Raw genomic sequence first — 23,845 nt, forward strand, 5'->3', positions numbered from 1 at the left:
TTCTTAAAATGGAGAGAGTCACATGTCCTTCATATCTGAGAACCCACGGCAGAGGACAGACAGTGGATACAAGATGACTTGAGTGCTCCTGGGTTAGTGATGAAGAAATAACACATGTTATTTTGACTGATGGGAGCAAGTCGAAGGCCACGGACAGCAGTGAAGAGAATGATTTTTTTTTTTGGAGGATGAGAAATCCATATGAGAGAAGGAGACCTGGCAGCTTCAGCCTGATATGGGTTCATTATGGCTATAGATGGAGCCAAAAAAATACCACCCAGAGGTCCTTCAACTCACCCCAAAACACTAACTGTTTGTGGTGGAACAAGTATGATGATGGGTATAGACATACCCATCATTTATTCACATAGGAGCCCATTCGTTCACACAGAAGGTCAATATGTTATTGACCTTATTGTTACAGAGAAAGCAGCTAAAGGACAGACATAAATTCAAAATCACGTAGTTGGAAAGTCACCCATGGCTTCTGACTCCAAAGCAATTCCCCACCATCTGCCACAAAAACCAAAGTTACCTCAGGCTTCTGAGAAGGGTTAAATTATGTTCACCATTTTCTATTTCAAAGAGCAGAGAAGTATTTAATTCAATACATTTCCCAACCTTTAAATTGTCAGGAATCAGGAAAATTCAGCCACTTAAAATGACTCATTTCCTGAGGGCATCAGAGAACAGGGTTTTGCTCTCAATTCTTTTGGAAAATCAACTGGGCGGAGTCCTTCTGGATCACTGGGAGAGGTCATCCATTGTGAGAGGTCAGATAATTGAGTTGGCCCTCTTTGGAGAGCCTGGTCCATTTCCAAACAGCATGGGAAGTTTTTTCCAAAGTTTTCTGAAACGGGTGGGAAGGAGTATAATGCAGAAAGAAAGTGGCAAGACTTATTTGCTGGGTGTTAATGGCAATTTCAAAACAAGTAAAGAAGCAGACCAATCCGTGTCACCCAGTACATTTTAGTGACATGATGGTTCAAATCTTACAACAGGAAAAAACCGTCACCTAAAAAATGTCAAGAGACTAAGCTGGTTGAAAATATGCTGCTGACTCCTGAAATAAAGTTTACTTTGGGTGTTTTTTTTTTAGTCCAATGAAATTCAGGTTTTATGGTTGCATTTTTTTTCCCCAGCCATGTTTTTCTTTTGGATTTTTTTTTTCTCAACAGGAAATAGAAAATAAACATCTGACCTTAGCATAGTTAACCTCAAATAAATTAATCTATGGAATGAAAATCAGACAAATAAATCAGGGTGTGTATATTCTGAAGGGAAATTGCAAACTGGAGCTCATGATACAATGTTGCTTGCACAATGAAATGCCTTATAAGGTACTCAAAACGTTGAAAAATTACGAGCATCCTTAACTTTTGAAAAGACTGTACAAAATTCAAAGTAAATGACTGAAAGAAAATATGAAACCACACTTGAGTCACATCCATCTTATGTCTTGGAGTCTTCAGGTTGATCTTGAGGTTGAAGCTTAAGAACAGTAGATGAGAGCATACATATATCTTGTACACTTACTGAGTATTGCTGGTTCTAAAACGCTTTTCCAAATACTGCGGTTTTCGGAGATACCATGGTTATTTTGTATGGCAGATAACATATTTTTCCAGTGCATAAGAATCTCAGTAGCCAAGTGTCCTGAGTATTGAATTTATACTATTTCTGTCCCTGAGAACTGGTTCCTGTAAGAGCATAGTGGAATGGACTGGCCAAAGAAAAAAAGGAGAAATTATTCTAAATGGAAGCTCTAATTTGTAGCAGTTTATGTATTTGCTGAGGGTGGAATGACTCATGATTTTTTTGGAAAATAAATGGATTTACAGGAGCCAACTATCTTCTTAACACAAGAACACAACTGCTTCTGAGATTTTTTTTTTTTAATAATCTATTATCTACTCAATTTCTTTATTCAGCTATAACATAGTACAGTAATTCTACTTGAAGAATTAGGAGGGTTAGGGATCCCTGGGTGGCTCAGTCAGTTAGGCCTCGGCCTTCGGCTCAGGTCATGATGCCAGGGTCCTGGGATCAAGTCCCACATTAGGCTCCTTCCTTGGTGGGGAGCCTGCTGCTCCCCCTGCTTGTGCTCTCTCTCTCTGACAAATACATAAACAAAATCTTAAAAAAAAAAAAAAAGGAGGGTTAGATGAGAAAATGGAAGAAAAAGTGTGAAGTATCATTAATCTATCCTAGGTCCCTTTGGACCCATTTTCTTTTGTTCCCATCCCCAGTAATGATCTATTAATATGTTGTTGATGTTGATTCTCAGAGCTAAGGTAACTGGGAATGGGGGGGAATGATAATAATTATATCCTTAACTACCTACTTTATTAATTCTAATGCATAAGGAAATGGTAGTAGATAAAAATTAAGAACCCCTTAAATGCTCAAATGTACATGTACTTATCAAGAATATAAATTTTCCAAGGGGCACCTGGGTGGCTCAGATGGTTAAGCATCTGCTTTCAGCTCAGGTCATGATCCCAGACTCCCCATGTCCGGCTCCTGGCTCAGCGGGGAGCCTGCTTCTCCCTCTGCCTCTCCCTCTGCCTCTCCCCCTGCTTGTGCTCTCTCTCTCTCTGTATCTCTGTGTCTCGAATGAATAAATAAAATCTTTAAAAAGAAAAAGAATACAAATTTTCCAATACATGAAAAAAATTCTTCAGTCCATAGAACTGTATCTCTAGATTTCATTTTTATTTTATTCTATTCTTTTGGGGGGGAGGGACAAAGAGAGAGGGAGAAAGAGAATATCTTAAGCAGGCTCCACACCCAGTGGGGCGTCCAGTGCGGGACTCGATATCCCGACCCTGAGATCATGACGTGAGCTGAAATCAAGAGTCGGATGCTTGACTAACTGAGCCACCCAGGCGCCCCAAGATTTCATTTTTAAAGAGAAAAAAAATAAGCTTCCTTATACCCTGGAGCTGCTTGACAATACAACATATTTTCTGTATAATAAATTTTAAAAACTTTACTCACCAAAATAAAAATGACAGTAATAAAGAAATAGCAAGAGAGCACCCATAAACAATACAAATGTTGAGTAAGAGTGTGAGAAAGAAAATTCCATGGCTGTTCACACTTGTCTTAAAAATAAAAAAAAAGGTCTGAAAACACCACTCCACTCTAGTTCGGTGACGCTTTTGTTGAGATTTTTTTTTTAGACGGGGAAGGGAATAATTAATCACTAACAAATTTTGTAAAACATACCTATAAAAGTCAAAGTCAAGATGGGCTTAATTTATTCTGACCAGGGATGTATCAACATAAACATCTCTTAAATTGTTCATTTTTCCAGTAGAAAATTCCCCTCCTGGAGACCTCAATATTGACTTGGACCCAAGCTAATTCAAACACAAGTTCATTTAAAAAGTAAACGCACAAAATAAACTTGTCCTTGCCTAGGTCTTCAGTAAACAAGAGAAGAGTATGTGTTTTAAGAGAATATCTACATCTATCTTGAACTCAAAATAAAATGTGTTTTTTTTTCCTGACCTAGTTATTGAAGAATCCTGTTGATGAAATTCAGCTTTGTTTTATAAATAATGCAATGCTTGCTTGTGAGTAGCTGAACCGAATCAGGTACCCAGTGAGAGACGATATTGCTAGCAGACCCTTACTATTACCAGGAATACACGATATCACACATTTTTCAGGTGGAGGGTTCTGGGTGGCAGTAGGTTCAGTAAACCACTCTAGAAGCCAGCAATCCCCTTCCTCCCTGGGTCGGGACTCTTCCTTAACATACAGCCTCTTCCCTGAGGTGGCTGGCTGACAAGTTTTTGGAGCACAAGTCGCACTCAAGGCCCTTTTCCTCACAGGGCTCCTATCTGTTTCTTGTTGCTTCCTTTCTCGCTGCTTATTTCTGGTTTTGAGAGTTTGGTGTGGACTTATATTCAGTTTCTGAATTGGAAAAAAAAAAAAAAGGGGAGAGAGAAACATGGACTCCATGAAATGTGAAAGCCCGTGACTGTGTAAGTGACAGTGGAATCGTGAGTGAAGATAAAGTTTGACAAGGTGGGCGGACAGCCAGTGCCAAGGGCAGTTGCCTGACAGTGTAGGTGGGCGCAGCAAGAGGTGGGTGAGTCCTTGGGGGAAGATCTTATTGAATTTAGACCATCCTTTCCCATAGGTAGTGCTTTTACCTCAGACATTGATTTCAAGGGTTCCCAAGCCTAAAGAAATAAGGAAAAGATCAAGTTTTAAGAAGGCAGATGTCCCCAGGAAGCTTCCTCTTATAGCTGGTCAACAGGGAAACAAGAATTGCCCTCACCGTGTTCACTGGACATTCCTTAAATCTTTGGGAGGTCAGAGAGCTTTGCTCATCGTCTCCCCCTGCCAAAAAAAAAAAAAAGTTTCTTTAGAAGATTTTGAGTCCTGGCTGTGATAAGCTTTCTGTAATCACTTCCAAAATCATTCTTAGACCGAGACTTTCTAGGAGACTTTTGTGGGCAGAATGCATGAGCAGATCCAAGGGCATTTTGTCTCTCATCATAGTTCTGATATCCCTTAGTGGAATCTCAGAGAGAGAGCCAAGGACTTGCTTCCCTCAGGACTGTGAGGCTGGGGGTGATGGGCCTACCCCCAGAGACCTCGGGTTGTCTTTGCCTGAGTGAAGGTGACCCAAGAGAAGCAAACCCCAGTGCTGTGTCCTGGCCCAGTGTGTTTTCCTTTTCCCAGCTTCCTCTCATAGTATCTCTCTCCCCAACAGCCTCTATAGCCATTGAGAGTAATTAGGGCTTTCAGGCTTTGGGAGGCCATAACATGCCTCTGAATAGATTTTATCCCTTGTCAGTCATGAGGAGCATCACCCGGCATGTCTTCCTGAAAATGGTAGCTCTGGGGGATGTTCGTCGTGTTCCTTGCTGCTCTAGAAGGGAGTAGGGAAGGGAGGATTACATGGTCAAATAAACTTAGGAAACTTTGGTTTAAGCAAAGATTCCAAAAAAACAAAAAACAAAAAACCACGAGACTTGTCTTGTCAGCCTTTTAATAGGACGCCCTTCTGTCCGCAAATATAATTGATCTTCTTAGAAGGTATGGAACAGAGTGGGAGGAGGCAAGCCTGTCATTTGATTGTCAAGAGACTTGACAAGTATACATCATATTTTTATTTCCTGGCTTTCCTACATTAAGAGCCAGTTCCACGAGCTTATTCAGAGTACTCCGGGTGACAGAGATGGAATGAACCTCTTAGTCTGCTAAATATTCTGCTCTAAATATAGCAGAAACAACTAAACTGTGTAGCTGTGCGGATTTGCCTTCTTGATGGTTTTGAGTTAAGGAAGTAAATTGATTCCCTTCCTTCCTTAATCAGCATAAATTTGGTTTACTGATGTATCCCTGATCCTCCTTTACATTTGCTTTTGAACATTGGGAATGCTATTTTCACTTCGTTGTGCATTATTTAAATTTTTTAAAAGTGTTTGTCGGGATTTTCATTTGAGAACTGTATCAGGCCAGTTGGTACCAAATTACAATAGGAGGAGGGAAAGGAGATAAAATGGAAAAAGAGAGCCAAGATGAAAAGCCATTTTAGGGATAAAGTTTGTTTTTATGGGAAGACCTTGTGTATTACCCTTTCTCAATAATGGTGGTCTTAGAGATCTTCCAGTCCAAGTATGTTCATGGAGATGCCCTCATCCAAGGAACCCCCAGCATCTTGTGTACATAGTGGGCACCATAGAAGCCGCTGGTCAGCAGTCTCACCAGCCCAGAAACTCAGAAGCAATGAGGCGGTGAGGATTTTCTGCCAAAGCAAATTGAAAGTAATATAGGCTCCAAAGGATTAAAATTTGTTTAACCCTGATAGATTTGCATACTGTTTATTTTTGCACCATATGGGGGTTATTATACCACTAAGGGTCAAAGATCTGCTTCCATATTTATATGCCTGCAGCTGCACACATAGTTGACCATTAAGATTTCACATGGACAAACCATTAAAATAAAGGAAGAATTCAGTGTTTCATTTTGGTTGTGGCATTCCTGGGGTAGGGGGAGAGGGAGAACAAGCCCATCGTGCCCAGCTTAGAAGTTTTCGAACAATCATGGCTGAATATCTCTAATTTTTCAGGTTGTATCCTCGCCACGCAAGTGCCCTGAACAACCTTGGAACACTGACGAGAGACACAGCAGAGGCAAAGATGTACTATCAGAGGGCTCTCCAGCTAAATCCGCAGCACAACCGGGCTCTTTTCAATCTTGGAAATCTCCTTAAGTAAGTAGAACGTGTACCTTTCATCTGGCAGTCTTGTAATTTCAGGAAATCCTTTCCTTCTTAATACTCCTTTGGTTGTGCTCCTGTCTCCTCTTCCCAGAGTGGAATAATTATGGTTTTCAAGCTTTGAGAGGAAGTCATGTTCATCTGAAATAATTCTATCCCTCCTCAGTCCAAAAGAGTATTTCCCAGAGTGACTCTCTGGAAGTGTTAGCTCTGGGAGATGTCCCTGGGTGGTCTGTAGAGGAGTGGAAATAGGGAAGGGTTACGTGGTCAGGTAAACTTAGGAAATGCTGAGTTAGACCAAGAGGACTCCCCCTCTTGCAAGAATTGTTGATATGCTAAATGTCCTGTGAATCTTCAAGAAGGCAATATGGAATATGACATTGCCCAAAGTCAAAATTTTTTTTTTTTTTTTGGTAAGGCATTTCCCAAGTATTCCATGAACATTCTTTGGGCAAAGCGCTCATCTAGGAAGAGCAGTGAGGGCGCCTGGGTGGCTCAGTTGGTTAAGCGACTGCCTTCGGCTCAGGTCATGATCCTGGAGTCCCGGGATCGAGTCCCACATCGGGCTCCCTGCTCAGCAGGGGATCTGCTTCTCCCTCTGACCCTCCCCCCTCTCATGTGCTCTCTCTCCATTCTCACTCTCTCAAATAAATAAATAAATAAAATCTTAAAAAAAAAAAGGAAGAGCAGTGAGCTCTAAAGCTGCGGCTAGATGACATAACCACGACTCGTGTTCAGCGCGTACTAGTGCTAAGAAATGGAGCAAGGCCTGCCTTGACTTAGTAATGGTAACTCTTGCTCTTAGGGAGACCTGCCAGGTACAATCAGTCACTGGTGTTCGCTTTTCACTCACCGCCCTGTAAAAGGTTAATAGCGCAATTAGTATCACTGAAGACTAAAACAGGGGTACTTCTGCATCTTGTATTTTTATTAATACAAAGTCTAGGCATCTTGGTGATGGTGCCGGCATCTGTAGTTTTGACAATAACGAAATGGTGGAAGTTGTGGAATTTAACTTCTAAACTTAAGAAAACAGGATGAAAACATCAGAAGTGGAAATTGGGTGAAAAATGTTTGGAATGAGAGTGTGGTGTTGTATTTATCTCTGCTTGTTGGGATGCTGACATTCTACACACTTACTGGGGGCCCCTGGGTGGGTCAGTCAGTTGAGCGAGCATCTGACTCATGGTTTCGGCTCAGGTCATGATCCAGGGTCATGAGATCGGGGCCTGTGTCAGGCTCCATGGTCAGCATGGGGTCTGCTTGAGATTCCTCCTCTCTCTCCCTCTGCCCCTTCCCCCTTGTTCTCTCTCTCTCTGTCTCTCTCCCTAAAATAAATAAATAAATCTTTAAAAAAAAAAAAATCTCCACACTTACTGAATTGGTTTCCAAGTCTCTAAACTTCTAGAGCACTCATCTGGTACCTTTAAAGCCAATGGTTTGCTTTGTTCTCTTGTCCACTCACTAACGGGATTGTCTTCATTGCCTCACTAACTCCATATGATGCAACTTCTTCACCTTCCTGTTTACTCCTTGAATTTGACATATACAGACAGATATTGGTCCTTTTTCCTAATGCGTGTGTTAATGTGTGTTTTTATCTAATCCCGTTTGGACAGAAGCGCTGGGGTGGGTTACTCACAGAACAGTCTAATATGGTATTAGATGATAGGTGCCATCCTGAGTCTGTTTTCTGTTTAGGAATGGCTTTGTCCAGTACCAGAGCACAAAATCAGGGAATACTATACAAAAATAAGAAAATGCGGAGAAAGCACAATTCAAATGAAAGGAATAAAAGTATAAATCAGCAAAAACCAAATACACTTATTTTTTCAAATTAGAATTTTTTGTTACAATTTGATACACATTGAGAATGCTGAGAAACAACAAAGAATGAAGTGGGACACACTGTGACAGAAAAGCCATTTTAGTACTAGTCAGCTCCTATTAAAAACAATAACCAATCAAGAGATGTGGGGAAAACGAGTTCTAGTTATTGCAGGTAATAGTTGCAGGCCAATAGGGTGCTTTGATTTTACTCAACTATTTTGATGAGTTCTTATTTCTTTATGTGACATTCCAAGGACTCATTTTTTTAAAGTCATTGTTGGCATCTGTTTATGCCCTACCTTAGAGCCCAAATAATTTAATGCCCAGATGAAGTCCTGTCAGCATCTTTGGGGTACATGGATTATACAGTACTGATTTTAAAGACCACATTGATGAGTGTTTGTTGCCCTAAAGACCCAGCTTTAATAGCAGTTCTTATTAGGAATAATGTACTGCAGTGATGATGATCATATTGTGCTGAATGGGGCTCTACTTAAAAATGACAGTCAGCAGTCCTTAAATTTCATCTTGCCAAGACCTGAACAAGAGATGCACGCTCTAACGTTCCTTTTTCAATCACATGTTATTGCCATTAACGATCATCATGAATGAGTATATGTGAGTTAAAAGGACAAGGAATTATTTTTTGGACCATGGTAATGGCTATTTTTCACAGTAGGAGGGACTCCTGGATACTGAACATAGCATTTTTTCTCTCTTTGTCAGAGGTTTTGTCAAAATCAACTCTTTTTTTTTTTTAAAGATTTTATTTATTTGACAGAGAGAGACAACACGGAGAGAGGGAACACAAGCAGGGGGAGTGGGAGAGGGAAGAGCAGGCTTCCCACGGAGCAGGGAGCCTGATGCGGGGCTCAATCCCAGGACCCTGGGATCATGACCTGAGCCAAAGGCAGACACTTACTGAGCCACCCAGGTGCCCACAAAATCAACTCTTGATGATCATCCAGACCAACAACAATGCTTTACGTTTGCATAAGACTGTAGTTTTCTGAGTGCATTTTTTCCTTTTTTTTTTTAAATGAGGCCCTCCTAGTAACTCTTTTTTTTTTTTTTTTAAGATTTTATTTATTTATTCATGAGAGACAGAGAGAGAGAGAGAGAAGCAGGCTCCCAAGGATCAGGGAGCCTGATGCGGGACTCGATCCCAGGACCCTGGGATCATGACCTGAGCCGAAGGCAGACACTGAACCATCTGAGCCACCCAGGCGCCCTCTCCTAGTAACTCTTTAAAGTAGACAGGGAAGAAGAGGGAATGAGGGTCCTGAAAAGTGGAGTACCTTGTACAAAGCCACTGTGGTTTGTCTTTTGCTTTTTTGATTTCTATCAGAGAGCAGAGTGGCTATATCCATGTAGATTATCCTTACAACCCAGTGGAATAAAACCATAATAGCTAACATTTACATAATACTTTACAGTTTACAGATAAGTATTTCCATATGCATTATTTAATTTAATCTTTAATCTGTGAAAGGTTTATCATCCATATCCCCATTTTACAGAACCAAGGCTCAGAGGTCTCATGTGCCATTGGCCTAGGCTCTGGCAGATCCAGGACTGAATCCCTGCCCTTGGACTCCTGTTCTATTCACTTTCCTTTACCCATGCTGCCCAAATAGCCCTCCAACACAAAAATTACTTAATATTTAGCTGTTTAATGACATGTGATTGCCTTTGGGAGAAAAACCCATCATGTTTTTTGTGTGTGTGTGTGTTTTTTTTAAGGAAACAGTAATGTTTGTTTACATTATGTCCCTCAGTAGCAGAGAGAGGTGACCCAGAAAATAGAGCTAATCCACATTTAGTTAACTCTGAGTTTCATTTCCCCTTTCCTTAATATATGTCTGCTATTAAGTAGCAATGGGTCAAAGATGGAAAAAAAAAGATATTTTAAATTGTGTTTGATTCAATCCATTTTACTGTTTAAGATTTTTACCCTGTTTCTCATTAGGCAGCTAGGTTTTTTTAAAATTGTCCTTTTCTTTTTTTTTTGTAATTTAGAAGTTAATGCTCATTCTGAGAACCAGAGCATCTTTTTAGACGCAGCGTTAGATTTGATCATCCTTGAGAGCAGGGCAATATACTCATTCCTATTTTATAAGTGATGAAATGAAGGCTTGAGGAAGTAATGTGCCAGGGTCCCTTAGGGAAGAAAGAGAAGGCGTGGGAATTGAACTTCGACCTGTGTGACCACACTGAACTGCCTCCTTGTGGCTCCTCTCAAAACTGGGATACAGCCTGGAGCCTCACTGCCCCACAGAAATGTAACGAGAGCCAGGATCTGTGACTTAAAATTTTCAGGTGGCCACAGTTCAGGACATGAAGAAGGTGGAATTAATTTTAATAGTGTATTTTATTTAACCCCAGTATATCCAAAATATTATCACTTTAGCATGTGATTAATATTAAAAATTAATTTTAAAATTGAACATGTAAAATATTACTGAACTAGTGTGCATTTTTTTAATAAGTAATCCTTGAAATCCAGTGTATGTTTTATACTTACAACCTATCTCAGAATAGTCATATTTCAAGTGTTCAATAGCCACATGGGGTTAGTGGCTTCTGTACCGGACAGCACAGACCTTTATTAATGACCTTGACTTTGAGAGAAATGTGACTCTGTCCAGGCCAGAAGCTCTAAATAAAATGTGATTCTGTCAGAACATCCCAGAAATCTCATAGCACTGAAGACAAATTTCATTTGAATTCTTGGAATTATACGGCGTACAGCTTTAGACCTGTTCATAGCAATAGATTTCAATGAATGTTATCCAAATATATTTGGCCTCTTTCATGACCATTTCACTGGACTTTGATGCTAATCTATTATGATTCTGTGCAGCATATTTACCGTGTGACAGATTGATAAGGAACAGCTTTCCATGCCAGCATTCTTAATTTATATTAATTATTGTTGGCTTTGCTTAGAACCTAAAATGTAAAAGAAAATAGGCAAGATTAGCATAAACTTTTTATGGATGGAAAGAGCAGAAGTCCCTGATGGCTCAAGAGAATATAATCGAATATGTAAATTCAGGGCATGGGAAAATATTTTTGTGACTGCTTGGGTAAAAGAGTTGCTAGTGTTTGCTACTGAAACAGAATATGGAAAGAACCTCTGGCAGAATTACATCATACCTCCCTCATTGCCAAAACTCCCTTCTGTTCACATGATAGGATATGGGTGTTATATGGGTATTACAATAAATATTATAATCAAACTACGAGAGAAAGTGAAGTGGGATGTCCGATAATTGAACTGTATAGAAGAATTTCAAAAGCAAAGTACATTCTGTAGTCTGATCCTTTAGAAAATTAAATCCTAAAAAAGAAAAGGACATGGAAAGAAGGGTGAGCATTATCTTTGAAATGAATGTTTGGGATTAAATTTCTTTCTAGCTCTGGCACTAGCTCCACCACCTTTTAGTTTATAAAAACGAATTGATACATTCAAGATAGTAGTTCTTCTCTTCTCTGCTTTTCAACTGAAGCCTCAGAGAATCCGAAATGTTAACCCACTGGATAAAGAAAAGCTTTTTGCGCTCCTTCCTACCACATGAGGATGTCAGCTTTGTGTGGGCAAGTTCTGCACTCTCCCCTTGCAGGGAAATCTCACTCCTTGCCCCCACCCCTGTGGTGACCTGCTGGTATTCAGGGTACTTCCAACCTTATTTATCTGTAGTCTCAATCCCATTACAGCCCCTCCCCAACTTGAATCAGTCGCCCAGTTCCTCTGCCAACTTCACCCAGGGACCCTCCAGTTCTGCTCTGTTTGGGGCACCCACCAACATAGCCAGGACACAGGCTTTTTGTGCAGACCTTTTTCTTCTCTACCACCCTAATTCTGATGTTCCTCTTTGACCTTAACCTCTTACCTCTGCCCACCCTTCCCTTTCCCCTCTGTCATTCCTGCTGACCCTTTGATGATGACCTGCCACCTCCTAGCTCCTCTCCATGCTCAGTTGTCTTTTTCTAAGACCTTAGTATTGATAGGCCTTCCATGACCAGTGTGATTCCCCTCATTCCTGCCCACCCTGCTCTTCACCAGTGTTACAGTCTCTGTGCTCTTTGATTTTTATGTTCATAATTTATAATCCCATCTCTAATTTATCCCTTTCACTAATGCATGTGACATCAGCTTAGACTCTTGCACACCTTGACCATCATTTACTTGCCTGACCAGGCCCCCAGCTCAAGGTCCCCCACTGCTTGCATTTTGCTTTCCCTAGACCAGTATTTCTCAACTCCTTTTCATTATCAGCCCCCCACCCTCCCCCTAGGAGCCTTTTAAGCATTTTTTCCTACATACCTCCTTCCCCAATAAATACTCAAGAATAAGATTTGTTAAATAGCATTGAGCTTTGGGAGACCACAAACCGTTGTTGTATCTAGTTTTATTTTTTATATGTAATCTAATCTTATTTTCACGGCACAGCTCCACTCCAAGAAGCAATTTTCACCTCTGTTAGGAATGTATGCTCTAGACCCTCATCCAATCTGTCAAGTGTTGGGGATGAAAAACAGAAATCTAAGTTGAGGGGGACCCTAACAAAACTCTGAAGAGAGCCTTATGAAACAAAACAGGATCAGGGGTTAAAGCTGTTAAAGATTCATTCCTTATGGTCTTAGAGTATCTTCCAAATATTTTGTTCTTTTCCTTCTTCCCCTCCTTAGTGCCCATACACACACCCAGAATATAGCATCACCCCTTACTTTTACTAAGAATATTCAAGTCAGTCAAGGTCAATTTTTGCAGCTTCCCTTCTTCCTACCTCAAAATTTCCTGCATGTTCACAGACTCCCCCCCTTCTTTTGCTCTTCCATGGAAGGAAGAATTGTCTTGCCTCCTTAACACGGCCAGTGCATACATCGTGTTTATGCATTGTTTGTTCGTTTTTTCAGGTTGAGGCATAAGTGACATGGAAAAAATGCACAAATCTGGGTTTTGACAATTCTATATACTCTTGTAATTACCCCGCAAATAACATAGGACATTTCCATCACTCCAGAAACACCCCGTATGCCTCTTGCCAGTAATTTCCCCTTCCCTTGAGGCAATCATTGTTCTGATTCTTTCCACCATAAATTAGTTTAGCCTGTGTTAGAACTTCATTTAAAGGTGATTATTTACTATGCACATTTTTGGCATTTGGATATTTTTGCTCAGCATTCTGTTTTGAGTCTTACTCCTGTGGTTACATGTTACATTTCTTTTATTGCTGAGTAGTATTCCATCGTGTAAATACACTGCAATTTGTTTATCCATTTTCCTGTGGGTGAATACTTGGTTTCTTTATAGGTTTATTATGAATATTAATGTTGTGACTGTTCATGTCCCAGTCTTTGTATGCTTATTTTTCTTAGGTTAATATCTAGGAGTAGAATTGTGGCTAAATGTATCTTTAATATTTTAAGAGACTGCCACGCTGTTCTTCAAAGTAATTGTACCACTCTCCCTCCCATCAACAATGGTAAGAGATCCATGTGCTTCACACCCTAACATTTGGTATTGTCAGTCTTTTATATTTTAGTCATGAGTAGGCATTAGTATAAAACCCATATGTATTCTTGATTCTATTTCTGCCCTCTTCCCCTATCCAGTATTGTGGGCTCCTCTTAGGTCTTCAGATTTTTCCCATTCCACAAATTTCTGTATACCCCAGGTTCCCCTAGATGATCTTTCTCATTTCAGCTATTCCCTCAAGTTGTTCTAACTCCTTCTGAAATGTCTCCCATCAAATCGGCAAGAATGGTTAGCATTTGGTGTTTCTCCTTCCTCCTCACCTGTTCATTCAGCGCTCATTCCCCGGATGTCCTCTGAAGCGAAGAATACGACACTGTTGAGCTCCTCCTGCTTTTGATGCTCTTTATTTTGTTGCCTGTCTTATAACGTCGTTTTTTCTTTTATTTCCAACATCTCTTCTTCTTCCACCCTCCCTATAAATTGAGGGGCACCTGAGAATGTCACTGATTGTCCGTTCCATACACACATGGAGTCCAAATGTCTCAGCATTTAGGACTTTCCTCTCTTTTCCACCACTCTCCCATGCTGTGTATACCCTGACCCACAGCCACACTGACCACTTGCCCGTGTAGGTGAAACACAAGCCTGCAAGCTTCATTGGAGAGAATATTACAAAGGTTTTAAAGTAAGAACTCTTCTAAAATATGGTTTCATTTGCATCATTTTTTTTTGAGAGGAGTGGGGGAGGGGCAGAGGGAGAAGGAGAAAGAATCTTAAGCAGGCTCCACAGCCAGTGTGGAGTTGGACCCAGGGCTCGATCTCAGGACCCTGAGATCATGACCTGAGCCGAAATCAAGAGTCTGACACTTAACGGACGGGAGCCACCCAGGCGCTCCTCATTTGCATTTTTATCTTCTGTTCCGTGTTTGTACCAAACTGGATTATCTGGGAAAGGATGAGAATGTTTACCTATTTTCTCAAGATTTGAGAGTTACTTGTGTATACACAGATTGCTAATTGTTAAGATATTTTTAAGTATCTCTTCCCTACCGAAACTCTATTCATCCATGCTGTGATTGCTAATGAATTGAGCATGAGTGAGTTGTTTTAAACCTATAGTAGGGTTTGCAAGGACTGGTCGCTTTTCTCAATCCCTTCTTTTGCGGTGATGGCTGCAGTAAACCCTGGTGAGGTCGGGAGGCAGCCGCACGGGAAGTACCGTGAGGGAGAGCAAACTTGAAGGGACCCTAGGTTTTGTTTATATTCTCTTGAAGGATTGGAATGTTTTTTCTCTCCCTGCATATATATTTCTGACAGAGGATTATTAAACAGGCCAGACCGCTTTGTCAAATACAAGAGTGTTCAGTGGTCTCCCCTGTCCTGAAAATTATCCCCCACCCCCTTGTCCTTAAGCTCCCTTAAGTTTCCCTGGCTCCATTTGCAGTCCGGTCTCCTTAAGATCCTGTGCTGGGCTCTGACTTGGAGCAACTCTTGACTGGAGACATAGCTTAAAGAAGGTACAAGTCAGGGGCACCTGGATGGCTCAGTCGTTAAGCCTCTGCCTTCGGCTCAGGTCATGATTCCGGGGTCCTGGGATTGAGCCCCGCATCAGGCTCCCTGTTCTGTGGGAAGCCTGCTTCTCCCTCTTCCACTCCCCCTGCTTGTGTTCCCTCTCTGGCTGTCTCTCTCTCTATCAAATAAATAAAATCTTAAAAAAAAGAAGAAGGTACAGTCAATTATAAGAATAAGAGAAATGAACAAGGAAGTGTTGAATCACTATATTGTACACCTGAAACTAATATAACACTGGTTGTTCACTAACCAGAATTAAAATAAAAACAAACAAAAAGAAGATAGTAGGAAGGGAAAAATAAAGGGGGGGAAATCGGAGGGGGAGATGAACCATGAGAGACTATGGACTCTGAGAAACAAACTGAGGGTTCTAGAGGGGAGGGGGGTGGAGGGATGGGTTAGCCTGGTGATGGGTATTAAAGAGGGCACATACTGAATGGAGCACTAGGTGTTACAGGCAAACAATGAATCATGGAACACCACATCAAAAACTAATGATGTACTGTATGGTGACTAGCATAACATAATAAAATAAAATTTAAAAAAAGAGAGAGAAATGAGGGTCACCATTGGGAATTTCTTCTTGCATGCATTAGCTTACTTTAGGGGACCAAGCTTCTCAACTTTTTATCTTAAGTCCAGTCGATCAGTGTTGCCCCGATACAGAGACTAAATTTGGAATCTAAGTTGTTAAAGATCGTCAGGCTTTCAGATCTATTTTTAGCTCTGTGTAGGCCAGGAGGAGCAACAGGAAGGGCAGAAAGAGGAATATCCAAGTTCTCCACGTTGCCTCTGGCCCATGCTTGCCTGTGGTCTGCAGGCTGTGTGCTGGGAAGCACTGTGGGGATGTGAAGCTTGCCTTGAAGTCTTCCTCCCACCTTCCCCTTCCCCGTGGACCCAGCCTGGCGCTTGCCTTCACGCTGTACCGCCTGTCTGCTGGACAGCATGGCGGGGCTCTCTGCCCTCAAACCTTTCTGCCTCCTCTTCTCCAATGAGTAACTAGCACACTAATAGCTGACACCTGCATGATGAATTACAAAGCCCTTCCTCGTGCCTCATACAGCTGCCCACTCAGAGTGGTCAGAGGATAGGCACCATCCCTCTCCTATTACAGACTGGGAACCGGGCAGGGAAGGGAGGGTTGTGAGCAGTTAGCTCTATCAAGTGGGACCTCCGTAGCCAGCATTTCCCTGTTACTTCTTGCTGTCACACCATCTCTGTGTCTCTCCTCAGGACCAGGAGCTGTAGAAGAACTTAGTAAGTTTGGATCTCAGTTCTACCATGTTGTAGTGTGTGACCTTGGGAAAACAATTTTATTTTGCAACGCCTCCAATTACTCACTTAGAAAGTGAAATAATACTAGTAACTTGTTTTCATGAGTACTACACATGAGAATGCCTATAAGTACTTAACGTAGGACCTAGCCCCCGATAAAGATGAAATAAGTTTTAGCTATGATTAGTTATTAGCCCAGGGACATAATTTCCCACTTCCAATTTGAAGCTCAGCTTCTTGGTATAAAATTAATAATGAATCAGAAGTAGATAATGCATTTTCTAGCCCTGCAGTTAAACAGCTCCAGGCAATATTCAGCCTCCTTGAGACTCAGTTTCCTCCTTTTTGAAATAAGGGATGGGACGAGGTGATCCCATACATCTAATTGCAAGAATCTATGGTTTTAAGTATGACTCCCATGTTTCTAATCCCTTAGCTGAAGTGGAAGACCAGAAAAGAACTTAAAAGTCACTTTTCAGATGTAATAGTTGCACTGGGACAGCATTCTGTTTTTGCCACAAAATTAGTCAGTGAGGCTTCTGATGGAAATTCCAGATGGGAATCTGGCTGGAGAGTGGGAAAGGGGCGAGTGGAGGTAACATTCATTGCCTTGTCCCGTGCATCAATCTGCTAAGCATACCGCCTGCGTGCATTTTTTCCCACCCTTGCAGGAACCTGGAGGGTAGAGATTAACGTACGCATTCAATAGATTTGGCTACCGAGGCACCTGTGGGGGAACATCTAATCCCAAGTCCTACAGCTCATGAGGGCAGAGCTGGGATTTTGACAGCGATCAGCCTGAGCCTAAAGCCAGGCATGTGCCCATCCCACTGCATCATCCCAGGGACCCTTTACCTATGGGGTAAATGAATGCTGGCTACATCAGGCTCTTCTCAGCTGCCTTCTCCTCCAGGTTCCAAACTGGGAGCACAGTTTCTGTGCTTTCCTTCAAACCATGGAAGGGCTTAGCATAAATATTTGCATGAGCTTTGAAGTGATGCTGGCTCGGGACAATTTCCCTTCACTCCCCACTCACCTCCTTGCACTCAAGGCACAGAGCTGGCTTCCGATGTGCAGGAGCGAGGCCGTGGGCGGGGGCGGGGGGGTTGGCAAGCATCCTGCTGCCGGGGTTCGGGGCAGTGACCTCATTGAGTTGATGAAGACATCAGGAGCCTTCTAAAGGAGTGAAACAGGGGCGCCTGGGTGGCTCAGTGGGTTAAGTGTCTGCATTTGGCTCAGGTCGTACCTCCAGGTTCTCGGATGGAGCCCCGCCTCGGGCTCCCTGCTCAGCAGGGAATCTGCTTCTCCCTCTCCCTCTCTGCTCTCTCTCTCTCACTCTCGCTCTAGCTCTCTCTCAAATAAATAAATAAGGAGTGAAACGGGAGGGACTATTTCCTCAGGACCCGCTCTGGGCCAGCTCCTGTGTGAGGTCTTTTGTGAGCCGTGTCTGCATCTCTGCCGCCTGTAACTAGCCGGCCCCAAAACTTTCTACCATTCTGCTCCTCAGTTTTCAGCTGGGGACAGGGGTGTTAAAGACAACCAAAGCTTGACCCCTCGCAGCGCACAGGGTGGGCACCCCAGCTGCCTCCCGTTATGGCTGCAGTGACCTCACTCTGATCCTGCAGACCCACCTGTGTTGGGGGAGGGTGTGAGGTCTAGGTCATCTACTCTCTTAATGCTAACTATACTGATTATAGTTTTGAATTGAAAAAAAAAATGCATTCTTCATCACCCCATAATATGAATCTGCTCTCCAGACACTTTTCCTGTGTGACTTCGTGAAAAGTCAAGCAGCACAACTAGTGTGAACACCAGTAAACCCGATGCTATGTTTCCACTGCATTGCCCAGGGATGTGCTCAGTAAACTTGAACATAAAAGAGGCTACACAAAGTCCGATCCAATTTTCTTCTTTTTTTATACAGGAGAAAGAGTAGAGCCAAGAGCCATAGAAAAATGTGTGTTCTGAAAAGATCATCTGTCAGATATTTACAATTTGACTCTCACAATTCAATTTTTAAGAAGAGCTGGTAAAATCTATGTGTCCCCCTCCCCCCCCCCCCAAAAAAAAAATCATAATCTTTTTCCTTTGTGAGAGACATCATTTTGGGACCCAAAAACAATAAAACACTCCCAAGAATGGAATCATAACTAGGGGAGCTCCCCAGCACTCCCAAGTTCACACTGTGGTTAATGGGAAATTTTACTGTTGCCAAGTGGATTGCCAAATCCATTTATTTCTGTTGCTGGCATTTCCTAAATTCTCCCAAAATGTCAATACTTTTTCAAAGCAAGCATCTGCTTTTAGTTTAAATGAATGTGTCATGAGATTTTAGACAGGAATCCAAAAAGTTTTCTAAATTGACAAACTTAACAGGTCCTTAATTACTAAAAGAAAATATGGTGAAGCCTTATTTGCTTTCGCTAAATATCTGTCATTGAGATAGAGCCAGGAAAGTGAGTTGATGCAAACATTTTTACTTACCACACAAGAAAAACAGCCCCACTGCTGTATAACCAAAGGGAAAATTCCCTGGGAAGCTACAAAGGTTTAATGGCAAAATTTGCACATTATGAGCAAGCTCTAATTTCTACTTAATGTTTCCCTCATGAAATCAATGATGAAGATGTTATTGGCCCCAGGAAGCCCTTCTCGGGACTTTTAGCCTTTTGGAAGTTCCTGGGGGGAACTTGAGAGAGTAGAGTTTTTCTTGCCGAATATTCGGAGATTTTTATTTATGCTGTGATGCCCGCACGGATGACATGGGCTCTAAGACTTGGATGCAGAGTAGAGGCGTCCAGAGAGAGAGAAAACGGCCTCTTCCAACAGCGGTCTTTCTCAGTGTCCCCTCCACTCCGCCCCCCTCCCGGCCTCCCCATCATCCGGCCAAATCAACTGGCCACTGTGACTGTCCTTTTGGCTCCGATTGGCCCAGGGAGTCTTCTTTCATTTTTTGGCTTTCATCATCCTCTTCTATTTAGCCTTAGACCCAGGATCAGTAGAGTGGGCAAATCCCACACAGAACCAGGGCAGAGTTTCCTGAAGCATACGCTCAAGTCCACCCCAACAGAATCACCTGAGGGACTTAATTAAGAATAATGATTCCTGGGCCCTACCCCAGACCTATTGAATCTTAGGAGGCCTGGGATTCTGCATTTTATCAAACACCCAGTGATTCTTAAGCACTAACATTTGAGGACAATTAATCTTGGGGGAAAGTGAGGACAAAGTATTTTAGGCCAGGAAGGATCATTGGTCATCAGCTGCTGCAGTCACTTGATGTTTCCTTATTTGGAGAATAAGGAAATGCAGGATGCTGAGAGGCAATAAATATTATCACGCTGGGACAGTTTTACTTTTACCTGCTCCTGTCACCTACCCAGGGATCCCTAATGGTTCCACCAATGCTGGTTGAACCCGCAACAGAAGCTCTGAAGCCCTTAGTGTGACATGAGTTTCCAAAAGGATTCAGAATGTTCCCTTCTCTGACTTCTGGCTGAAGGTGTTTGTCCATGGGGGATATGCTGAGGTTTGATTTTTATCAATTTATTCACCAGTTATGGGCTACTTAGTGCAAACATTTTCTGTGTTATTCAGAGAAATAACCTGTGGAGTTAGCTCAATCACAGGCTTGGTCAATTCAGATGCAAATGTTATTCTCCTATTTTTCTCCCTTTTGAACTGACCTGTCAATTTAGTGTAAATGGCTAACAGAATAGCCTTCTATAGATGGGGCTTACATTAAAAATGGGCTTCTGATTTTCCCAAATTGCTTATGATAGATCCAAAATGAATGTATTAGGAAGTTTTAATACTGTCTAATGCTGGCCCAGGGGTGATTTATACTGTCAGAGCATAGTAATTACCATTATTAAGAAATTTTATAATGTCTATTTGAAATTTTCTGCCTTTTTTTTTTTTAAATATCTTTTCACATGGAGATAACTGCCTAAACCTCTCTTTTCTAAGAAGCTTTCCTGGCTTCACTGAAGAAAAGGTTCAAAATTGCTCTTGATTTTTTTCTTGCCCAAATATTCACCTTTAGCAATCAACCCTAAAAATGCAGACCCTCTCCTTTATGTGGTTCTGACATCAGCTGAGTGGATTCTGAACTATGAGTCTGCCATTTTGGCTTTGTCAGCTGGGTGTTTGCCATAGAATGAGGTTTCCAGGGGTAACGACTTGTTTGTTAGGGGTGTGATTTTACATTTAGTGCAACGTATTCATTTGTGTATTTAATGATGATTTAAATTGTATTAAAAATCTAGGGCACCTGGGTGGCTCAGTCGGTTAAGCGTCTGCCTTCAGCTCAGGTCATGATCCTAGCGTCCTGGGATTGAGCCCCACGTCAGGCTCCATGCTCAGTGGGGAGTCTACTTGTCCCTCTTTCTCTCCCTCTGCCCCACCCTCCTGCTCATGTTCTCTCTCTATCAAATAAATAAAATCTTTTTAAAAAAATCATTATGGTATCAGAGAAAAAAAATCACTCATGTCTAGCTTTAATTTTTTGTGAATAATTAATTTGAAATGTGGAAGTATATTACTTTCTTTAAAAAGATTTTATTTATTTATTTATTTGAGAGAGAAAGAGTGAGCAGGGGAGGGGCAGAGAGAGAGAGAGAGACAAAGAACCTCAAGCAGACTCCATGCTGATTGCAGAGCCTGACGTTGGGCTCGACTGAGATCATGACCTGAGCCAAAATTGAGTCAGGTGCTTAACCGACTGAGCCATGCAGGTGCCCTGAAAGTATATTACTTTTGAAAAAATTTCAAAAACACTACACTCTCCTTGTTTTAAAAAATTAATTTAAAAAAAGAGGGAGATAGGTTTTAATGGGTGATTTTGGAAACATTGAACAAGCTAATAAAAGCCAAAACATATATAGTACCTACTGTGTACCTGATAATTTGCCTCAAGAGACACAACTAGTAAAGGGTAGAAGTAGAATTTGAAGCCAGTCCTTCTGGGTTTTGAGTTTGTGCTTCTAACTACTATGCAGAGTTAAGGTAGAGAAACTGCTTTAGCGGTACCTGGTAAGTAGGACGTGCTCAATAAATAAAAACTATACTTGTCATTTTCTTATGATTCTAAAGGTTAGGATGCTTCTGTCTTCCTTAGGATTACTTCTATAATACTGAAAGAGCTGTAGAAATGGAGATATAAAATGGATGATAATATTACCTACCTCTAACTCGATTAGGATACTGAAATGCTTATTTAAGATTTACAGAGATTAGGAATAAGAATAGTAAAGTCATGTTTGTTTGTTTTTTAAATTAATTTAGCAATTACTGAATTTCTACTATGTACAGGTCACTTTACTAAAATTATTGAATTTCTACTATGTACAGATCACTGGGATAAAAGAAGATTAGTAAGACATGGGTCTTGCCTATGAAGGAGGTCTCAGAGCGCCTCACATTTAAGAGAGTGAACGCAGACGTGCTGAGTGTGGCCGGCGCGTGGAACGAGACAGATTCGAAGTTCTAGATGAGAATGCTGGTGTCACAGTAGCTGTGTGCTGGGCGCACATCCCTTAGCTCTCGAAATCTATTTTTATTCGGGTGTTGGTTGCCGGTATTGTCATCTAAATCTTAAAAATGGCAGTAATTACGCCTAATCCATTATACTTAAAGAGAATTAAAATAAAGAATGCCAAAGAATCACTTACTGTGTCCTTAGCAGAGAGTAAGTGTCCAACAAACAGCTACTGGGAAACGGGAAGCGTCGATGCTTGCTTGCTCACGGGTGGAGGGACGTGCCCCCTCCGCGAGGCAGGGGCAGGGGCCCCTCTGTGCTGCGCTGGGGCCTTGGAGAAGAAGAGTGAGCTGGAGCCCAGATACTCTGGAATGTTGAGCTGAAGAACAAAGGGCAGCTGCCCCTTTGGAGGCCAGAACAGGGCTTCCGGACGGCCATTACTCCGCCGTCTTTTTTCCTTACAGAGATGCAGGAAGAAAACCAACATATAAGAAAGAGAACATATCTCTGTTTTCCACTTTTGTTATGTATTTAGGAGGTCTGATGCGGGATCATGCTTTGAGCTGGTGAGTCGGGACAGAGAGGAGGGGAAAGCCGTCTGTGAAGCGGCTTGGCACGGATGCCCGGCTGAGAGGCACAAGACCTCCGTGAGGCCGGCCTTCTTGCATGGACCAGGGCAAATCGCCGAGGTCCTCAGAGTCTCATTTCCTCCAGCTGTAAATCGAGGAGGATGAATTATACCCATAATTATCAATTCTGAATGGCTGTCATACTCACATGGAGAATTTCCTATTATGAGGTCTGGCCTAGGAATACCAAGGTCTTTTTTAAAAGCACCTGAAGTGATTTTAAGTACACTGAGGGTAGAAAAGCAGTGGGATCCGTGATCTCTTAGGTTCTGTAGGATAAATGCCAAAGGCCACGCAGTCTGGCTGGACCCGTGGGTACCTGGTCATGTTTGGAATGTTGCTCAGAACCACTTTATGGAAGGTTTTAAACAGTCTATCTGTATGCAGCCGGGCCTTAATGAAGATTTTTATATAAAAGACCGTGTTGAAGGCAGTGCTCTAGAAAAAATGTACCTGTCAATTGTCTGCATGTAGTAAGAGAAGACAGAGGGAACTAGAAACAAGTTGGGAACGACGGTGTGAGCAAGCAAAACTGAGCAAGGAGCAGTCTAGTCAAGAGAATTGCAGGAATATTGCTGCCAATTTTTAATTGTTATGAGAAAATTAGTAGAGAAACATGGGCTGTAATGTGGATATGAAAAGGGATGCCTCTGAAACCAAAATCAGGTTGAAATGAAGTTCAATGCTCACGTGGTAATCACGGTACTATATGACCAAAGAAGGTCCTGTGGAGATGAATTATCTGCTCTAAGTTATTATGTCAAAACCACATCTATTTCATAAGCTCCCACCAAAGGCTGAGCAAAGGAGACACGACAGAGGAACTGTCTCTTCCCACGATTTCTCTCCCTTTCAGAAACAACAAAATTACTGCTTATGAGTTTCTTAGGCTTTTGTAAAAAAACATTTTAAAATATGTGTTAAGGTGGCATGTGCCTGATACCTGTTGGTGTCTAATGACTCTCAAAGGCTCCCAGGGAAAAGCAGAATCATCCAAGAGTGCAGAGACAAGAGGAAATGTCTTGTCTTTGCATTTTGCAATACTCCTATACTAACAAAATTACATGGTGAGCTGTTTTTCTGAAAATGTGTCCATCCCTCAAGAGATTAATAGAGATAGAGTTTTTCATAAAGAATTAAGTTCCCTGTGAATAACTTTGTTGCTAACTTTTCCACTGTGTCTTATGAATGTTAATAGATAGCCTCAAGTGTTTAGATTCCTAGACTGCATTAAGTGGTAATTAATCTCACTGAATTCATATATAAAAGGTTTAAGTTGCCATTCTAACTGATGTGAGCCATGACAAATGAAAATCACTAAATCCTTT

At 41.7% G+C, this 23,845-nt stretch overlaps 1 protein-coding gene across 3 annotated transcripts in view; it reads left to right on the forward strand.

The window, feature by feature from the left end:
• The window catches only part of TMTC1 (transmembrane O-mannosyltransferase targeting cadherins 1), a 281,565-nt gene that overhangs the window by 219,556 nt on the left and 38,164 nt on the right, over positions 1-23,845 (forward strand). For all 3 annotated transcript variants that reach the window (XM_073877756.1, XM_073877758.1, XM_073877757.1), the window contains one exon: positions 6,098-6,241. In XM_073877756.1, coding sequence (XP_073733857.1) covers positions 6,098-6,241 — 144 coding nt within the window. The remainder of the gene's footprint in view (positions 1-6,097; positions 6,242-23,845) is intronic.

Source organism: Callorhinus ursinus, unplaced genomic scaffold (assembly GCF_003265705.2).
Source record: "Callorhinus ursinus isolate GAN/ISIS: 27379988/994484 unplaced genomic scaffold, GSC_fseal_2.0 scaffold27, whole genome shotgun sequence".
Taxonomy (NCBI): domain Eukaryota; kingdom Metazoa; phylum Chordata; class Mammalia; order Carnivora; family Otariidae; genus Callorhinus; species Callorhinus ursinus.